General features: G+C 38.1%; 1 protein-coding gene across 1 annotated transcript in view; it reads left to right on the top strand.

Moving 5' to 3' along the window:
- The first annotated feature begins 1,348 nt into the window (after positions 1-1,348).
- GOLGB1 (golgin B1) overlaps positions 1,349-18,361 on the top strand; it is a 74,442-nt gene continuing 57,429 nt past the window's right edge. Inside the window, exons 1-7 of the mRNA XM_049785863.1 lie at positions 1,349-1,541; positions 1,736-1,888; positions 5,084-5,212; positions 8,025-8,150; positions 8,660-8,782; positions 10,004-10,117; positions 12,841-13,252. Of these exons, the coding sequence (XP_049641820.1) occupies positions 1,413-1,541; positions 1,736-1,888; positions 5,084-5,212; positions 8,025-8,150; positions 8,660-8,782; positions 10,004-10,117; positions 12,841-13,252 (1,186 nt within the window). The 5' untranslated portion in view covers positions 1,349-1,412. The remainder of the gene's footprint in view (positions 1,542-1,735; positions 1,889-5,083; positions 5,213-8,024; positions 8,151-8,659; positions 8,783-10,003; positions 10,118-12,840; positions 13,253-18,361) is intronic.

The raw sequence follows: 18,361 nt of genomic DNA, 5'->3' as shown, positions 1-18,361 counted from the left end.
TGTTCCCTCCCCCAGTTTATGTCTAGAGGAGGCACTTTTTCCCTTCACCATTTTCTAGTATTCCTTCCCCTAACTTATCTTCCTTACAACTTCATTCCAGAAACAAGTTTCCTACTGAACAGTGCTTCTCCTGCACATTGTTGCCTTTGGGGCTTTGTTCTTCTGTTATGAAATTTATTTATATCATGTAAGGGATCATTTTGTTCCTGTCTGCTCCTTTCCCTCTGGTTGACTTCACTAAGTATGATACTCTCTAGATCCATCTACATAGCAACAAATTGTATGACTTTATCTTTTCTTATGATTGAGGTGTATTTCCAATGTGTATATGTATCTGGTTTCTTTTCCACTCATCTGTTCTTGGACAATTGCATTGTTTCCAGTGCTGCAGTGAACATAGGAGTGTAGACATTTTTTCTTTTCTGTTTTGTGATTTTGGGCCCTTCAGTGTATATTCCAAGAAGTGGGATTGCTGGGTCATATGATAGACTCAGGTAACTATATGGGGTGAAGGACCCAAATAATACAGCAGTTAATATCATTTGCCTTGTATGCTGCTGACCTAGGTTCAATTCTCGTTCATATGTACATCTACATCTACATATATGTACACAAAATTAATAAACTAAAAAGTTAAACTTTTATAAATTTTTCCAAGCTTTCATTTGGTACATAAATGTTAATCACAGTTAGTACTTCTTGATCCGTTGTTCCCTTAAATAGTGAGTAGTGTCTATCACTGTCTCTAGTGACTCTCATTGTGCTCAGTACTAGTTGTTCTGTTATAAGTTATGTGGGCCCTAGCTTTTTGGTCTATCACTGGCTTGTATGGTTGTTTTTCATCCTTTCAACCAGAATCTGTATTTATCCTGTAAATTCAGTTATGTTTTCCAAGCAAATTGGTGGGTTTTCTTTCCAGTTTCATCAAGCTAATTTATGCCCTTTTGGATTGGGGTGGTGGAACATTCCTGGTCTACAGGACCCAGAAAAGTTTCTCAGTGTTCTGAACAATGGAGCTGGAGGAGATCAAAGTCTCTAGTTCTGAATTTTAATTTTAGACTCCTCTCACTTATTGGGGTCTAATCTTTACTTCTTTCATAAAATTTGACCATTGTAAATGACGTAGTTTATAAAAGCTGAATATTACAAAAAGATGTATTGTGGAGGCTATTATAATGATTTTTACTAGGTCAGACTCGAAGAACTAATTTTCTTCTCCTCACACATAAAGGCAAGTGTTATACTACTGAGATCTTCCTGTCCCTTAAGAACTCTCTTAAATAAGGATATAATTTGGTCAAATTATAAGATGAAGTTGGAATAAAAGAATTCCTGATTGAAAGTGATTATCTTTTTTCTGCTACAATGACAAATTTTGGACTAAATTCTAGGAATTACCCCAGAAACCTGACATGGAATTCAGTGATAAAATACAGGAAGACATAATGGAACACTTGACGCTTGACAAATTGGTGGTAGAACTAAAAGAAAAGATAAGGGAGAAAGATACTGAACTACAACAAAAAGATGAAGCTCTCCAGGTATCATAGTTTTTTTTTTTCTCTTTGTTGAGCATTTGATAAACAAGATGGATACACCATTCACTTAGATTTATTTTCTTTATGTGATTTGAAATTGATTCTTATTTCTTCAAGATGTTTCAATAATAACTTATTATGTGCTCAGTAACTGAGTAGTAAATATATTTTTATTTTCCCTCATTGTTCTCTGACAGGAAGAAAGAAAAGCTGCTGCTAAGAAAATAAAAGACCTAAAACTTCATGCTAAAGCCAAAATAAATTCTTTGGAAAAATGCATAGAAGCAATGAAGTCACAAGCTGCAACTGTAGAACCCATAGAATCTCATTCCATGGAGCAACTCCCCAAGGTATGTATTGGATAGCATCTATTTTCTGATAGTAAAAAGCTTCCCTATTTTGGGTAATCACTAATCATTAACATTATTGAAGCTAGTAATACAATACTAAGGGCATTTTTTTTAATTGAGCTTACAGTCTAACTGGGTCTAATGTGCCTTATCCAGGGACAATCAAAGGCCAACAGAAAGCTTGGAAATGATGTGTCTTTTTTTACCTAGACTGTCAAAGAACTAAAAAGACCAACAAAGAAATAAGAACTAATAATTAAATAGGCTTTATTAGACATTAGGAGATACTAGAATTAGATAGGAAACATTGAGATAGATAGATATCACTCAAAGGCTATTGATTAGCAGGTTAAGATGTTTTGTAAGATCTTTCTCTCCTGAAATTTTTCATAGAATCCTTCTTAATTTTGCTACTAATTTTAATGTTTGGGCTCTACCTAGAGGGACTCAGAAGCTACTTTTATAGACTATCTGCTTAGAGATTAATTATGGCAATGTTTGAGTGGCCTTGTGATAATCTAGACCAAAAACAAAAACAAAAAAGTAATAATATTATACATCAATTTATGGAACCAGAATTTCAGGGTCAGAGGGATAACTCAATGAGGTAGAGCACATGCTTTGCATAAAAGGAGGTCTAGATTATGCATAAAAGTTATTCTGCTCAGTAAGCAGAATTAGATTTAACTTTTGGAAAAAAATGTTGAAAGATTTGGAATTGTCTTCACGACTTTTATTAGAACAGTTTTGTCCTCTAACTTAGTGGCAGTATGTTTTTCTGAATTCTCATCTCTCTTTTCAAGATATTTTTTTTAATTTCTTGGGTTTTTTTGTTTGTTTGTTTGTTTTTTGGTTTTTTTTTTTGTGGGGGGGGGGCACATCTGGTGCTACTCTTGGCTCTGTACTCAGAAATCACTCCTGGCTCCGGGGACCATATGGGATACCGCAGATCAAACCCAGGTCCGTCCTGGGTCATCCGTGTGCAAGGCAAATGCCATACAGCTGTACTATTACTTCAGCCCCTGAGTTTCTTTTAACTTTTTTTTTTTTGGGGGGGGGTGACATCTGGCGATGCTCAGGGATTACTTTTGGCTCTGTGCTCAGAAATTGCTACTGGCTCAGGGGCCAGCTGCATGGAAGGTAAACAGCCTAGCACTGCGCCACTGCTCCGGTCCTTCTTTTTAACATTTTTTTAAATTGGGATAATTAAGTAAGTTTTAGTCCTACATTATAGAGGAAGCCTCATACCCCAATCCCCAGTGGATTAGGGAACATGGATTTGCAAGTGACACCAACACGGGAAATAATCTAGACAGGTTAGGGCAGTGGTCGGTAAACTGCAGCTCGCGAGCCACATGTGGCTCTTTACACTTTTAATTTGGCTCTTCCGTGTGCTGGGCGGCCGCTCCAGGAGTCAGGACTCTGCTCCTAGCCTCTGTCAGTGCGCGCCCTGTGTGCAGCCCCGGCGGCCGGCTCCACACAGCTCTGATCGGAACCAACATTAGTGTTTGTGACTTTGACAGTCATTGTCGGGATGTAATTTTCTCTACATTATAAGGCAAATTTTACGGAATTTAACATTATCGATAAATAATATCATTCTAAAGTTTTTGTTTTATTAGTTGTGTTATTTGTGTTCTCCTGACCTACGTGGATACTTGCATGCAGAATAGTCTCAATAAAAACTTATTGAAAGTAAAAACAGTATACCATCCTATGCATTATCAGCATTAAAAATGTGGCTCTCAAAATAAATTTCAATCGTGAATTTGGTGAGATTTGGCTCAGTTGAAAAAAAAAGGTTGCCTATCACTGGGTTAGGGAAATAAAATAGGTTCAGGAATTTTGACCCCAAGCTATCTGCAAGCAGGCCAAAGGACACTGGCAGGTAGACAGAAAAGATGTGACACCAAAACCAGAAGTCTCTGAGCAGAGGTCTTTCTTTAGAAGAATAGGGCCACACACCATCCCCACACACACATACACACACACACACACACACACACACACACACACACACACACAGAAGTTCTTCCCGGCTAGGTGGACTAGCACATACAAAGCAGATATAATCTTGATTAGAGTGAGAACTGGTTTCTTCAACACACTATGGCATTGACTGATATGGGCCTTTGGCTAAAGTCATAGAAATAGCATATTTAATAGCAAATTTTTTGGGGGGCTATACCCAGTGATGCTCAGAGGTTACTCCTGGCCTTGCACTCAGAAATTGCTCCTGGCTTGGGGGACAATATGGGATGCTGGAGGATCGAACCACAGTCCATCCTAGGTTAGAATGTGCAAAGCAAATGCCCTACCGCTTGCGCTACCGCTCCAGACCCTTAATGGCATTTTATTCCCTAATATTCTTTGTATCTCCTTGGTTTGAATTACTTGCCAGAATTTTAGATTGCTGTTTTCTTAGCATTTTCTGAGTTTAGCTGTTCCCCGAGGAAGAATGGGTCTAATGGGAGCAACTTGACCATACAAGAAACTGAAAAACAAGAATAATGTCCTTGTTATTAGAGCAGGTGCTATTTTTTGCTCACATCACTTTAGTAAAACTAATCAAATGCTTGAGTATGTCAAACTCTAAAGCAAAAGGCAAACTTAACTATAGTTTTCTTAGCCTTTCTCTGTCCTCTTGAAGGCAGCACTTTTATTTACTTATTTATAGGTTTTGTTTTTGGACCACACTCAGCAGTTCTGAGGACTTACTCCTGGCTTTCTTGTCAGGGATCTCTCCTGCTAGAGCTGGGTGGGGGGGTCATCTGGGAAGTCAGGATTTGAACCTGAGTTACCTGCATGCAAGGCTGGTAGGTACCTGTCTTCAGCTCTAATTATAGTTTGTTAATATTTTTATTTAAATTTTAAAAAATGAAAAAGAACTGTGCTTTACAAAGTTTTTTGGGTTTTTTTGTTTTGGGGCCACACCTGACAGTGCTCAGGGGTTACTTCTGGCTCTGTGTTCAGAAATCACACCTGGCAGGCTTGGGGGACCATATGCGATGCTGGGATTCAAACCACTGATCTGTCCTGGATTGGCTGTGTGCAAGGCAAACACCCTCCCACTGTGTTATCTCTCCAGCCCCTTTACAAAGTTATTAATAGTTGAGTTTTAGGCATATAATATTTCAACACCAAGCCCACCCAACTATAGTTCTTTTAAATGGTTTACTTTATCTCCATTTTCAGCATGACAAGATTTCTAAAGAAGAAGAGAGTGAAGTAGAAAAAATAAAACAAAAACTTCAGGAGAAGGAAGACCTCATTAGAGGCTTGCACGACCAACTTGCCCAAGCACAAGCAGAGCAAGCTTCACAGGTAGGGTTGTAAGTTATCTCAAAATTTTAAGTTAACAAATCATTAACTCCAAAGGTCTTTTACATAGAAAATACATGATTTTTGTTGTCTTGTGAATTTATAGTCATGTATATTTATCAACTTTCTCTCATAAATCTCATAATTTTACTGGATTCTTGCTGTTTTCATTCTTAGTTGGTATCTTTAGGTATCCTTTTTTAAAATTTTATTTTATTGACAAAAATAAAGCAGAAAGGGTTTTGGCAATTGAAACTACTGTGATTTACAAAGTCCTTCATAGTTGGATTTTAGACATACAATGGATCAGGGCCAAACCCACCATTAATGTCAACCTCCTTCCATTTATGTTCCCATAGTGTACCCTTTACCACCACCCTTTACCCCCTGGACTGCCAGTATAACAGACCCATTTAAAGTTTAGATTATTGGAGTTGATTTATCTCTATTTCTCTCTCTTCCTTGTGCTCCTCTCCCTATCCTCTTTTCTTTTGTGATATTGTGATTTGTACTACTGCAAATGAAGGGATGCTATGAATGTCTTTTCCATCTTAGGCCTTCTCTACCTGCACTCTCCACTCTTTGTGGCAAGGTACCTATATTGGAATGGTCCTCCTGATTTTCATCTCTATTGTCTCTGAATATCATCCCCACACTGTCTTTTATTTGACTTATATACCAGTGATGAGTGAGATTATTCTATTTATCTCTCGCCCTCCAACTCAGTATAGTTATATATATGTATATATGTATTATATATATTTATGTATATATATACCAGTATATTATATCCCTAAAAGTGGTATTGCTGAATCCTAAGAAAGATCAATTTCAAGGAATATTCATATTGTTCTCCAGAAAAATTGAACTAGACAGCATTCCCACCAGCAGTAATTGAGAGTCCCTTTCTCACTACATCCATGCCAGCACTGGTTAGTTATTCTTGTTCCTGGTGATTGTGTCATTCTCTGTGGTGTGAGGTGATACCTCCTTATTGTTTTAATTTGCATCTCCCTGATGAATAGTGGTGTGGAGTATTTTTATGTGTCTTTTGGCCATTTGTATTTCAAATGACAGTGGTGTTTCCTCCTTGAAGATGCCTTTAGTCTCAATGTCATAGAGAGTTTTGCCCATGCTTTTTTTCTATATATCTTGGAGTTTCAGGTCTCATTCAAGACCTTTAATCCATTTTGGTTTCATTTTTTTATTAAATTTTTTAATATCTTTATTTAAGCACCATGATTATAAGCATGTTTATAGTTGGGTTTTAGCTATTAAAAATAACACTCCCACCACCAGTGCCCTCCATCTCCCTCCTTCTCCACCCCTTGCCTGTATTCAAGACAGGCATTCTATTTCTCTTACTCACTACCACTGTCATGATAGTTGTCAGTGTAGTTATCTCTCCAATTGGACTCACCACTCTTTTTGGTAAGCTTCATATTGTGGGCTGGTTCTTCCAGCCCCCATCTCTATTTTTCTCTGGGTACTATTACAACAATATCTTTAATTTTCTTAAATATAATAGATGATTGAGACTATTCTGTGTCTATCTCCCTCCCACTGACTTATTTCACTTAGCATAATAGTTTTCCTGTTTATTCATGTATAAGAAAATTTCATGACTTCATTTTTTCCTATTGACTGCATAGTATTCCATTATGTATATATCCTACAGTTTCTTTAGTCACTCATCTGTTATTGGGCATCTGGGTTGTTTACAGATTCTGGCTATTTTAAATAGAGCTGCAATGAACATAGGCATGGAGCGGGCATTTTTGAATTGTGTTTTTGTGTTCCTAGGGTATATCCATAGGAGTAGAATTGCTGGATCATATGGGAGCTCAATTTTCTGTTTTTAAAGGAGTCTCCATATTATTTTCCAGAAAGACTGGACTAGACATCATTTCCACGAGAAGTGAATGAGAGTTCTATTCTCCCTACATCCCCACCAGCACTGATTGTTCTTGTTCTTTGTGCTGCAATTTCTTAACCCATTAATATATCATGGAATATTTTCTGTTTTCTTCTATATTATTTTGGTGCTGCCATGAACTAAGGTGTGCATGTATCAAGTTAGTGTTTTTGTGTTCTTGGGTAGATGACTAAAAGTGGAATTACCCAGTAGTAATAGCACCATTATATCTTTTGAAAATTTTCCACACAGTTTTCCACAGAGGCTGAACACAGGATATTCCCCACCGACAGTAAACAGAGGTTCTATTTTACCACATTCCCACCAACACTGTAGATTTTAGTATTTTTGATATATGCCACATTCACTGGTGTGAGGTATCTCATTGTTGTTTTTTGATTTGCAGTTTCCCAATAATAAGTGAAAATGGGGACTTTTTAATGTTAACCATCCATTTGTATGTCTTCAGAGAAGTGTCAGTTTATCTCGAGTGCTTATTCTTTTACTTTATTGAAAAATCCTTTTAAATTCTGTGTCTTCAATAGTTTCACTCATCTATGGGTTTTAAGAAAAAGAAAAGAGATTATTGTAATAATGCCCAGAGACAACAGAGAGGAGGGTTGGAAGGACTGGCTCTTGATGTGAAACTCATCACATAGAGTGAGTTTAGTTAGAGAGATGACTACCCTGACTGTCATGACAATGTTAGTAAGTGAGAGAAGTAGAATGCCTGTCTCAAATATAGGCATGGAGGGTTGGGGAAGGAGGGATATGGGGGGCATTGGTGGTGGGAAGGTTACTCTAGTGAAGAGGGGTGTTACTTTTTATGACTAAAACCCAATTACCATGACATATTTAATCATGGTGCTTAAATAAAGAAAAAAAATTCTGTGTCTTCAGCTTAATAAAAGTTCAGAAGAGATGGAAGAATTTGTAATGATGAAGGAAAAACTCCAAGAAAAAGAAGAAGTCATTGGCCTTTTGCAAGCCCAGCTCAACCAAGCACAGGCTGAACAAGCTGCTCAGGTATGATGGGGTCTCTCACTCTCAGTAAGATAAAAATCATGAAAGCTATTAAGATATTGGATTATGAATATCCATACAGTTTTCTAAACTTATTTGATCTACCACCATCTTCCAGAATCAGTATACTCAGCATCCTCTGGAATTCAATCTTTTTTAATTTTCTTTTTTCTTTTCCTTCCTCCTTCCATCCTTATTTCCCTCCTCTTTGCCTCCCTCCATCCCTTTTTCCTCCTTTCTTTTCTTCCTTCTCTCCTTCCTTTCCTCCTTCCATCCGTTTGTGTTTCCTTCCCTCCTACCTCTGCACTCAGGAGCAATTTCTGAGCGCATGGCCAGGAATAATCCTGAGTGTCACCGGGTGTGGCCCAAAAACCAAAAAAAAATTAAATGATTGAAATTCATTTTTTGTCAAATACTTAGTACCTGTGTTTGGAGAAGAGTCCGAGTTTAATTTTTGCAATATTTTATATTCAAGAAGAGTAACATGTATAGTTTTTCTGGTGTGTCTTTAGTTGAGCTCCATGCAGCAGGTCGTACGAGAAAAAGATGCCCGCTTTGAAACACAGCTTCGTCTTCACGAAGATGAGCTTCTTCAGTTAGTAACCCAGTCAGATGTGGAAGCAGAGATGCAACAGGTTTGTTGCTAATAATTAGCAGAAAGACTTGCATTAACAGTTAATTATCACAGCCACTTTCTAGGTCTTCTCCACCATTTTTCACTTGGTGTTGGTATGGTCTTTAGTTGGTTTCTTTTTCTGTTTTTGTCCTCTATTACATATTAATTTTTTTCACGTCTCTTACTTGCCTGTAACCATGGTGTTGGTATTCAAAAGCTGAGTTTAGTTGGCAGTTTCACATGGTAGTCAGAAATTGATTTATTTTCTTTTTGCTGTTAGTAGCTACTTTTGTGTATTAAAAACTCAAGTCAAAGCTTCAAATCAATGAAGTAATTTTTAAACTTAAAAAAATTAAACATGAGGGACTGGAGAGATAACATGGAGGTAAGAAGTTTACCTTCCATGCAGAAGGATGGTGATTTGAATCCCGGCATCTCATATGGTCCCTGGAGCCTGCCAGAAGCAATTTCTGAGCATAGAGCCAGGAGTAACCCTGAGCACTGCTGGGTGTGATCCAAAAACCAAAAAAAAATTAAACATGAATAATAATGTTGAAGTTATAAAATCTTATTTAATTAATTTTTAAAAGTTCCTTGAGTATAAAAATTAACTTCATTGTTTTTGAATTTATCAACTACTAACTCAAAGGCAAATACCTTGTTTATTTAGTGTGCTGTCCCAAGGAATTCCTGCAGTATTTCATGGTTGATGGTTGATGCATTTGTTTTTGTTTTGTTTGTTTTTGAGTGAAAAACTTCTGGTTTTTAAGTAGAATGTTCTACCACAATTCAAAAGCATTGTTGATTGATTTACTCAGCAAATGTTTGTTGAATGCATGTACTATGTGTGAAATTCTAAGAAAAATCGTTCTTGCCTGTAGAATCTTTGACTTCTCTTTGGTGAATGAGAATTGCACATACCTATGTGATTTAGGTATAAGACATTCACTGCCATTTTAAAAATGAGTCTCATTTCCTTTTAATTGTCAGAAGTCTCACTAATTCAGACACTTGCTTGTATCTCGTTTTGGTTGTTGTTCATGCTCTGGAGAAGACATTTTGGGGCAATTCTTTGGCTATTCTTTGCTGATGCTGGTTGTTCAGCAGGTGTTCCACCCTTTAGCCTGTCAACCTCAATCCCCAAATCTTAAGTATATAAATTTTTATGAAATTTGTCAAGGTAAGTAGGTAAAGTTGATCTTTTTGTTAGGACATTATGTTGAAAATATTTTCTTTTCAGAATTTGCGGCAACTGCAGAGGAAGCTTGAAGAACATGAGGAAGCCTTGTTGGGCCGTGCTCAGGTTGTGGACTTATTGCAACGAGAGCTAACTACCGCTGAACAGCAAAACCAGGTATTGTCTTATGCCCTTTATTGCCCCTTTTCAGTAATGCTCATTTCCATATTAATTTGCCTAACAGCAGCTATACAGTTTCTTTTTTTTTTTTTTTTTTTTGTTTTTTTTCGGGCCACACCCGTTAGATGCTCAGGGGTTACTTCTGGCTACACGCTCAGAAATTGCCCCTGGCTTGGGGGGACCATATGGGATGCCGGGGGATCGAACCGTGGTCCTTTCCTTGGCTAGCGCTTGCAAGGCAGACACCTTACCTCTAGCGCCACCTCGCTGGCCCCAGCTATACAGTTTCTATTATAAGCCTTCAAAGAGTTGCTTCTGGAATGGAGAGAGAAAACAAGCTGGTAAGACTCTTGCCATTCATGCGACTGACCCAGGTTTAATCCCTGGCACTACATAAATGGTCCCTGAACCTTCCAGGAGTATCCTTGAGCACAGAGCCAGGACTGAGTTCTGAGCACTTTTGGGTGTGACCCAAGTTAGCCCTGAGTCCTACTAGGCATGGCCAGGAGTAAGCCTTCAGTACTGGCGGTTATGCCCCCACAACCAAATTAAACTCCAGAGAATTAATACTGTTTATTATTCTTTCATGAGTTCCCTGTGCTTGAGTGGTGATAGTACAATGCTGACCATAACAGACTCAATTTCTTCCCTCATTGTTGCATTAAATAATTAATGATGGATCTGGATGGAGATGGATGGATGGATGGATATTTCTCTCCCATCCCAGGCCACGTGGCTCCGCAATCCCCATTCAGCCGGCGGGTCCCAGGTTTAGGTGAACGGCAGAATCAGACTCATCCAGAGACAGGCAGCAGGAAGCATCAACTTTATTCATACCCTATTCACCACATGTGTGTGGGCTATATCATAACCTTTCAAGCACAGCCATTCTTAGCTAGCCCTGCATCTTAACGCCTTTCATCCATCTTCCCTTTGACCTCCATCCTGGCCAAAGACCAAAAGGGCAGAGCCCTAATCCCCTGGGTCAAAGGCCTTATCTACCTTTTCCAAGACCCCTCCCAGGAATGGGCGGGGTCTTGCAGGTAAGGTCAAATTACCTAGGGAGAAAGGGTGGGGGATGAGGCTTCACCTCATGAATCTTGTATTTCACAAATTTTATTGTTTCTTTTTGATTGTAGGTCTAGAATTTGTTTTACTCTAAATGTCATGTTTTCATTTGTATAAATTCACTTCTTTGTCTTAAATAGTTCTTGTGCTTTACATGTTATAGTTTCTTTGCTTGACTTTTTTGGTTAATTTTTTGGTGGATTGAGATCATCTCATTGTGCAAGCTTCCCTTGATCCTACATGTGATTAGGGATACTGATGTTCTAAAAATGTTAAAAACCAGACTTCTGTTACCTAACTCTAATCCAATCTGTCAGTCTGTTTTCTCATTCTATCTAGAGTAGTCCTTCATTCCTGTTTTGATCCCCCAATTTTTGCATTTTTAAAATTATTATTAATAATTCTGTTTAAGGGTCATATCCTGAGGTACTCAGGTCCTACTCATAACTTTGCACTCAGGAATTTCTCTGGGTGGGATGCTAAAGACAGAAACCCAGTCAACTGCAATTAAGGCAAGCACCTTACCTTTGTACTGTCTCCAGATTTTGTATGGATTTATATTGAACCATTTGGATAGTTTTAGGTTTGGTCATTATTTTATAGGGATTTTTATTTGATTGTTGCTCCATACCTATTCAGTTACTCTTAACTCTGTGCTCAGGGATCACTTCTGGTGGTGCGTAGGCACCACATGTGGACTCAGGATTGAACCATGGTCATTAAAGAGAAATGGTTCCAGCCCATGTATTACACCTTTGCTCCTGGTGCTTTGTTTTTATCTGTGACAAGCCTAACAATGGTCTGAGGCTACTCATGATGCTGTCCTTGGGGGACTCATACAGTGGCTGGATAAAACAAGACCCCTTTGCACTATATCCCCAGCCCTTGGCTATTTTGGTGAAATGGACTCCCTGTTACTGAATTCACTAGGCCAAATCCTAATATTAAACCAGTGTTTTAACTCCCGTTCTCTGCTTCATTTGGGTACTGCATCCAAATTTTCCTTCTCTCTGATTTTTAGTCTTCTTTAGAAAGATTTTTATTGTGAAGAAACATATTCTCTTATCTTCTGTACTGACAAAATTCATATCATGATCCTTAGCATTCTTTTCTCTTATCAAATAGGTTCAAATCAAGTTTTACCACTTACAAGATTAGTGGTGTATAGATAAGTATATTTGCACAATTTTTAAAATAAGTGCCTGTTTCAGAACCTTTTTCATTTTATTAATAAGTATCTGTTTAACTGTGGTTATCACACTTAACCCCAAGTTCCCTAATGGCAGAGCAGAACATATTCATTCATTTATTCATATTTAGTTACATGTACTTAATGTGCCGTATACTCAGGTGCTTGAGAATGATAGGAATAAAACACTTTCATTCCTCATGAGCTTATGTTGTACTAAGGAGAGACTTGTAATGGAGAGATATAAGTTCAACTCACATTTTGTAATGTGAAAGAGACAAGCAATAAAAGCAAATATAAATAACATGTGAAAAGTAATTAGTATAAAAGGACGGCCCTGTGTACTTAAAACTTTGTTTAAGTGTCTAGCCTCCTGTGCTACCTAGAGAACTCTTCCTCATTCTGTTCTCTGAAATGAAAACTTGATTTAGACTCATTTGACTTTATTTCTCTTTTTCCTTAGATTCTTTCTCAGAAGTTACAGCAAATGGAAGCTGAACATAATACGTTGAGCAATATCTTGGAATCAGAAAGACAGGAATCCAAGATTCTGATGGAAAAGATGGAACTGGATGTGTCAGAAAAAAATTCATCTTTACATAACCTTAAAGAAGAAATGCAGCATCTTCTGGAACAGCTTGAGCAGTCTGCTCAAGCTCAGGCTGAACTGCAGTCCCGCTACAAGGAATTGGAATCTAAGCACCAAATAGAAGTAGAAGAGAAGACCTCCCACATTCTCAGTCTTCAAAAGACACAGCAGGATCTGCACTCTGCCTGTGATGCTCTCAAGACTGAAAACTCCAAACTACTCCAAGAACAGCATCAACAGGCAGAGTCGGCCCAACATTTGGCCCAATCCATGCAGCAACTGGAAGGTTGGTATTGGATTGTATTTGAAGCCTGCTTTTTAACATCTGTTTAGCTACTACTTTAAAGTTTGAGAATCTGTTCATATCTTTTGCTCAGATCAGTAGAATCAATAGAAAGATTAAGAAAGTTGCCTCCTGTCCTTTTTAGTGGTTCTCCCATTTTTGAAATAAGTTAGCTTAATATAATTAGTATAATGCTATCCAAAACTATCAGAGTGATGTACCAATTACTAAAAAGGTGCTTTTTGAAGGCTAGTAGCAATCTGAAGGGTTCAGTGATTGAAAGGAGTAGAACTTGAGTTAATCAGTGAGCAACTCAGGCTATATTTAGATACATAAGTAGGAAGACTGAACTCATGGAATCATCTTTACTTAGAAAGGTGGCTATGGGGGCTGGAGCAGTGGTGCAGCGGTAGGGCATTTGCCTTTCATGCAGCTGAGCTAGGATGGACTGAGGTTTGATCCCCTGGCATCCCATATGGCTCCCCAAGCCAGGAGCAATTTCTGAGCACATAGCCAGGATTAACCCCTGAGTGTCACAAGGTGTGGTAAAGAAAACTTTTACCCTTTAAGAAGGTGTTAGGACCACCACCCCCACCACCAAAAAAAAAAAAAGGTGTAAGGAAAACATACTCTTCCTAAAAAGTATTGTATAACATCTTTTACTAAATTGGCTTATAATTAAAAGAAAGATGTTAGAAGGAATTCTTTGAAGAGTCATCTGTATTAAGAGCAAAATGTGGGGCCAGAGAGATAGCTTGGAGGTAAAGCATTTTGCCTTGCATGCAGAAGGTCAGTGGCTTGAATCCTGGCATCCCATATGTTCCCCCGAGCCTTCCAGGAGCGATTTCTGAGCATAGAGCCAAAAGTAATCTCTGAGTGCTGCCAGGTGTGACCCCTCCCCCCAAAAAGAGCAAAATGTTAACCAAAAGCCAGCAAGAAAAAATACATGGGGACAATGTATTAAATGAGCATCCATTTATCTGACCTGCAGCATGTTCTAATTTAAAACCTCTGAATGTGAGTATAAAAATTGTATACATATATATTATTGTATTTATTTAATAGTGTTATTGAATCTAGGTGGGAGTCATATAAGTGAAGGGGGATGAAAGTAAAATTAAGGACAGACTATTTTTACAGGGGAAGGAAAATTACTTTAAAATAATACATTGGGCATATCTAATAATCAGTGAACCCTAGCATAATACACAGAAAACATCACACTACAGATGCAACAGTGGTGAAACAACACAGGCCAACACCATTTATATAGAATGAAGATTGCAACTCTGATGACCTGAAAAGTGCCACCCACCTATTTAGCCTCTCAGCTAAAGGTTTAGAGAAGAAATAAAAATCTCACTGGAAAGCCTCTCCAACGGAGTTACAGCAGCTGAGGATTGAATCAGTGAGCTGGAAAATGAGATGCATAACAACTCCATACAGCAGAAGAGAATGGAAAAAGAACCTTAAAGCAAATGTTCAGACAATGGAAAAAATCCTCAAAGAATGTGAACAGATGAAAACAGAAGTTTTGGATAAACTTAACAGAAACAACATAAGAATCATTGGAGTCCCAGAGACCCAGGAAGAAAATCCCCAACATAAATCAACAGTCAAGGATATCATTGCAGAGAAACTCCCAGAGCTAAAGAGTGCATGCAGCAAAATCCTGCATGCCCAAAGAGTACCAGCTGAAAGAGACCCAAAATAAAGCACACCTAGACAAATGTTAGTCACAATGACGAACCCCACAGATAGGGATAGAATACTGAAAGCAGCCAGATCAAAAAGGGAAATTACATTCAAAGGAGCATCCTTAAGATTTACAGCAGAGCTGTCACAAGAAACTGTGACAAAGTTCCTTTTCAAAGCCAGAGAGCAGTGGTGGGATATAGTGACAAAACTCAGTGAAATGAATGCTTCACCTAGAATACTGCAACCTACCAGACTGACTGTCAGGTTTGAAGGAAGAATACATAGCTTCATGAATAAATAACAGCTGAGAAACTTTATAAGTACTCAAAACCAGCCTTAAAATAAAACTGAAAGGTCTACTTTAAGACAAGACAGATAAAAAGACTCACCAAACTCCTATATAAAAATACACTAACTCCCATGACAATTATCTTTCTCAACATGATCGAACTAAATGCACCAGTTAAGAGACACAGTATGACAAAATGGATCAAAAAGCTGAATCCAACATTCTGCTGCCTACAAGAAACACATCTGAATAGTCAGAACAAACATAGATTCAGAATCAAAGGTTGGAGGAAAATCATCCAAGCAAAGAACTTCTTTCAAAAAGTTAGAATGGCCATATTAATATCAGATGACACAAACTTTAGACTTTGAAAAGTTATAAGGGACAAAGATGGACATTTTGTAATAGTCAAGGGAAATGTGTAACAGGAAGAAATCATACTCCTAGACATATATCACCCAATGAGGAACCAGCAAAATATTTAATACAGTTGTTGTCAAATCTGAAAGAAAACATCAATAGGAACACAGTAAATGTGGGGGCTTCAACACTGCCCTGATACCTCTTGATAGATCAACCAAGCTGCAACTCAACGAGAAATGGAAAAAAGTGGACTATTAGATATATGTAGTGATCTCCATCTCCAGAAAACTGAATACACATTTTTCTCCAATGCACATAGATTATTCTTCAGGATAGACCACATGCTGGCCCATAAAATATATCTCCATAATATCAAGGGGATAGAAATTGTACATACCTTTTCAGATCACAATGCACTGAAATTAGAAGTGAACTACAAAGGGACACAGAAGAAAAACTGTAAAACCTGGGAATTAAACAGCTCACTACTAAACAATAGGTGGTTAGAGATGAAATCAAAATGAAAATCTAAAGATTTCTGGAAACAGATGCAAATGAAGATACAAATTATCATAAGGGACACAGCAAAAGTGGTACTAAGAGGAAAAAGTATAGCTTTGCAAGCACACATCAGGAAGGAAGAAGGATCTTACATTAATAGCTTAATGACATACCTTATCAAATTAGAAAATGATCCATAGGGCCCGGAGAGATAGCACAGCGGTGTTTGCCTTGCAAGCAGCCAATCCAGGACCTAAGGTGGTTGGTTCAAATCCCGGTGTCCCATATGGTCCCCCGTGCCTGCCAGGAGCTATTTCTGAGCAGACAGCCAGGATTAACCCCTGAGCACTGCCGGGTGTGGCCCCAAAAAAACAACACAAAACAAAACAAAACAAAAAATATCAATAAAATAAATGAAAAATAGGAAAGCAGAAAGAAATAACAAAGCTTAGAACAGAAATAAATGAAGTCTAAATCCAAATAAAAATATTTTTAAAAAGATCAATGAAACCGAAAGTTGGTTCTTTGAGGGGTTGGATGGATAGCACAGTGGCAAGGGGTTTTTTTTGCAGGTGGTCAATGCAAGACAGACCCTGGTTCAAATCCCAGCATCCTATATGTTCTCCTGATCCTGCCAGTAATGACATCTGTGCGTAGAGCCAGGAGTAACTCCTGAGCACTGCCTACTGTGACCCCAAAACAAACAAAAACGTTGGTTCTTTGAAAAATTAAATAAAATTGATAAACCACTAGCAAAAAATTACAAAGAAAGGGGGAGAGAGAATCTTAATAAACCCAATTAGAAATTAAAAGGGGGGGCAGTGAGGTGGCGCTAGAGGTAAGGTGTCTGCCTTGCAAGCACTAGCCAAGGAAGGAACTCAGTTCGATCCCCCGGTGTCCCATATGGTCCCCCTAAGCCAGGGGCAATTTCTGAGCGCTTAGCCAGGAGTAACCCCTAAGCATCAAATGGATGTGGCCCCAAAAAAACAAAAACAAAAAAAAGAAAAAGAAATTAAAAGGGGGAGATTATTACAGATATGACAGAGATTCAAAGGGATTCAAAGGTTAGAGACTACTTTGAGAAACTCTATGACACAAAACATGAGAACTTGGGAGAAATGGATAAAATCTTGGACTCTTCTAATCTTCCACATTTGAATCAAGATGATCTAGCGTATCTAAACAGACCCATTATTATTAAGAAAATTATAATGGTAATCGAAAGTCTTCACAAAAAGTAAAAACCCAAGCCCAGATTCACTAACAAATTCTTTCCAATATTTCAAGAGGATCTACTATAAACGAGTGGCTAAAGAACTGGTGGTACAGCTATACAATGGAATACTATGCAGCCATCAGGAGAGATGAAGTCATGAAATTTTCCTATACATGAATGGACATGGAAACTATTATACTGAGTGAAATAAGTCAGTGGGAGAGAGATAGACACAGAATAGTCTCACTAATTTATTCTACTTAAGAAAAATAAAAGACATTATTGCAATAGTACCAGAGAAAGTAGAGATGAGAGCTGGAAAGACCAAGCCACGATATGAAGCTTACCTAAAAGAGTGATGAATTCAGTTAGAGAAATAACTACACTGACAAATATCATAATAGTGAGAAAAATTGAATGCCTACCTAGAATACAGGCAGGTGTGTGTGTGTGGGGGGGGGGGAGATGGAGATTGTGGTAGGAATGTTGCCCTGTTGAAGGAAGATGTTCTTTTTTTTTCCCTCGGGCCACACCCGTTTGATGCTCAGGGGTTACTCCTGGCTAAGCACTCAGAAATTGCCCCTGGCTTGGGGGGACCATATGGGACGCCGGGAGTCGAACCGCGGTTCTTCCTTGGCTAGCGCTTGCAAGGCAGACACTTTACTTCTAGCACCACCTTGCCGGCCCCGAGATATTCTTTTTTATGACTGAAACCCAACTATATGTTTTTAATCATGGTGCTTAAAGATATTGATATAAAAATAATATAAACTAAAAATTAAAAAAGATTGCAGGCCGGGTGTTGCAAAGGAACCTAGGGACATTGATGGTGCCGTTCAGTTGTACTGTAAATTATATTCCTGATAGATCCTCAACTTGTAGATCCTGATAGATCCTCAATTTGTAGATTCCTATAGATCCTCAACTTTATAGAATCAATTTGTAGAGTACAGTTTCTAAATTTAAAATATTTAAAAAAATAATACATTGAAGGAAGTACCTTACAATTTTTTGTTTGTTTATTTGGACCACACCTGGTGACTAT

The sequence above is a fragment of the Suncus etruscus genome, chromosome 13 (genome assembly GCF_024139225.1).
Source record: "Suncus etruscus isolate mSunEtr1 chromosome 13, mSunEtr1.pri.cur, whole genome shotgun sequence".
In the NCBI taxonomy this organism is placed as follows: Eukaryota; Metazoa; Chordata; class Mammalia; order Eulipotyphla; family Soricidae; genus Suncus; species Suncus etruscus.
Note: the sequence above shows the minus strand (reverse complement) of the source record. Positions and strands in the feature narration are given on the sequence as shown.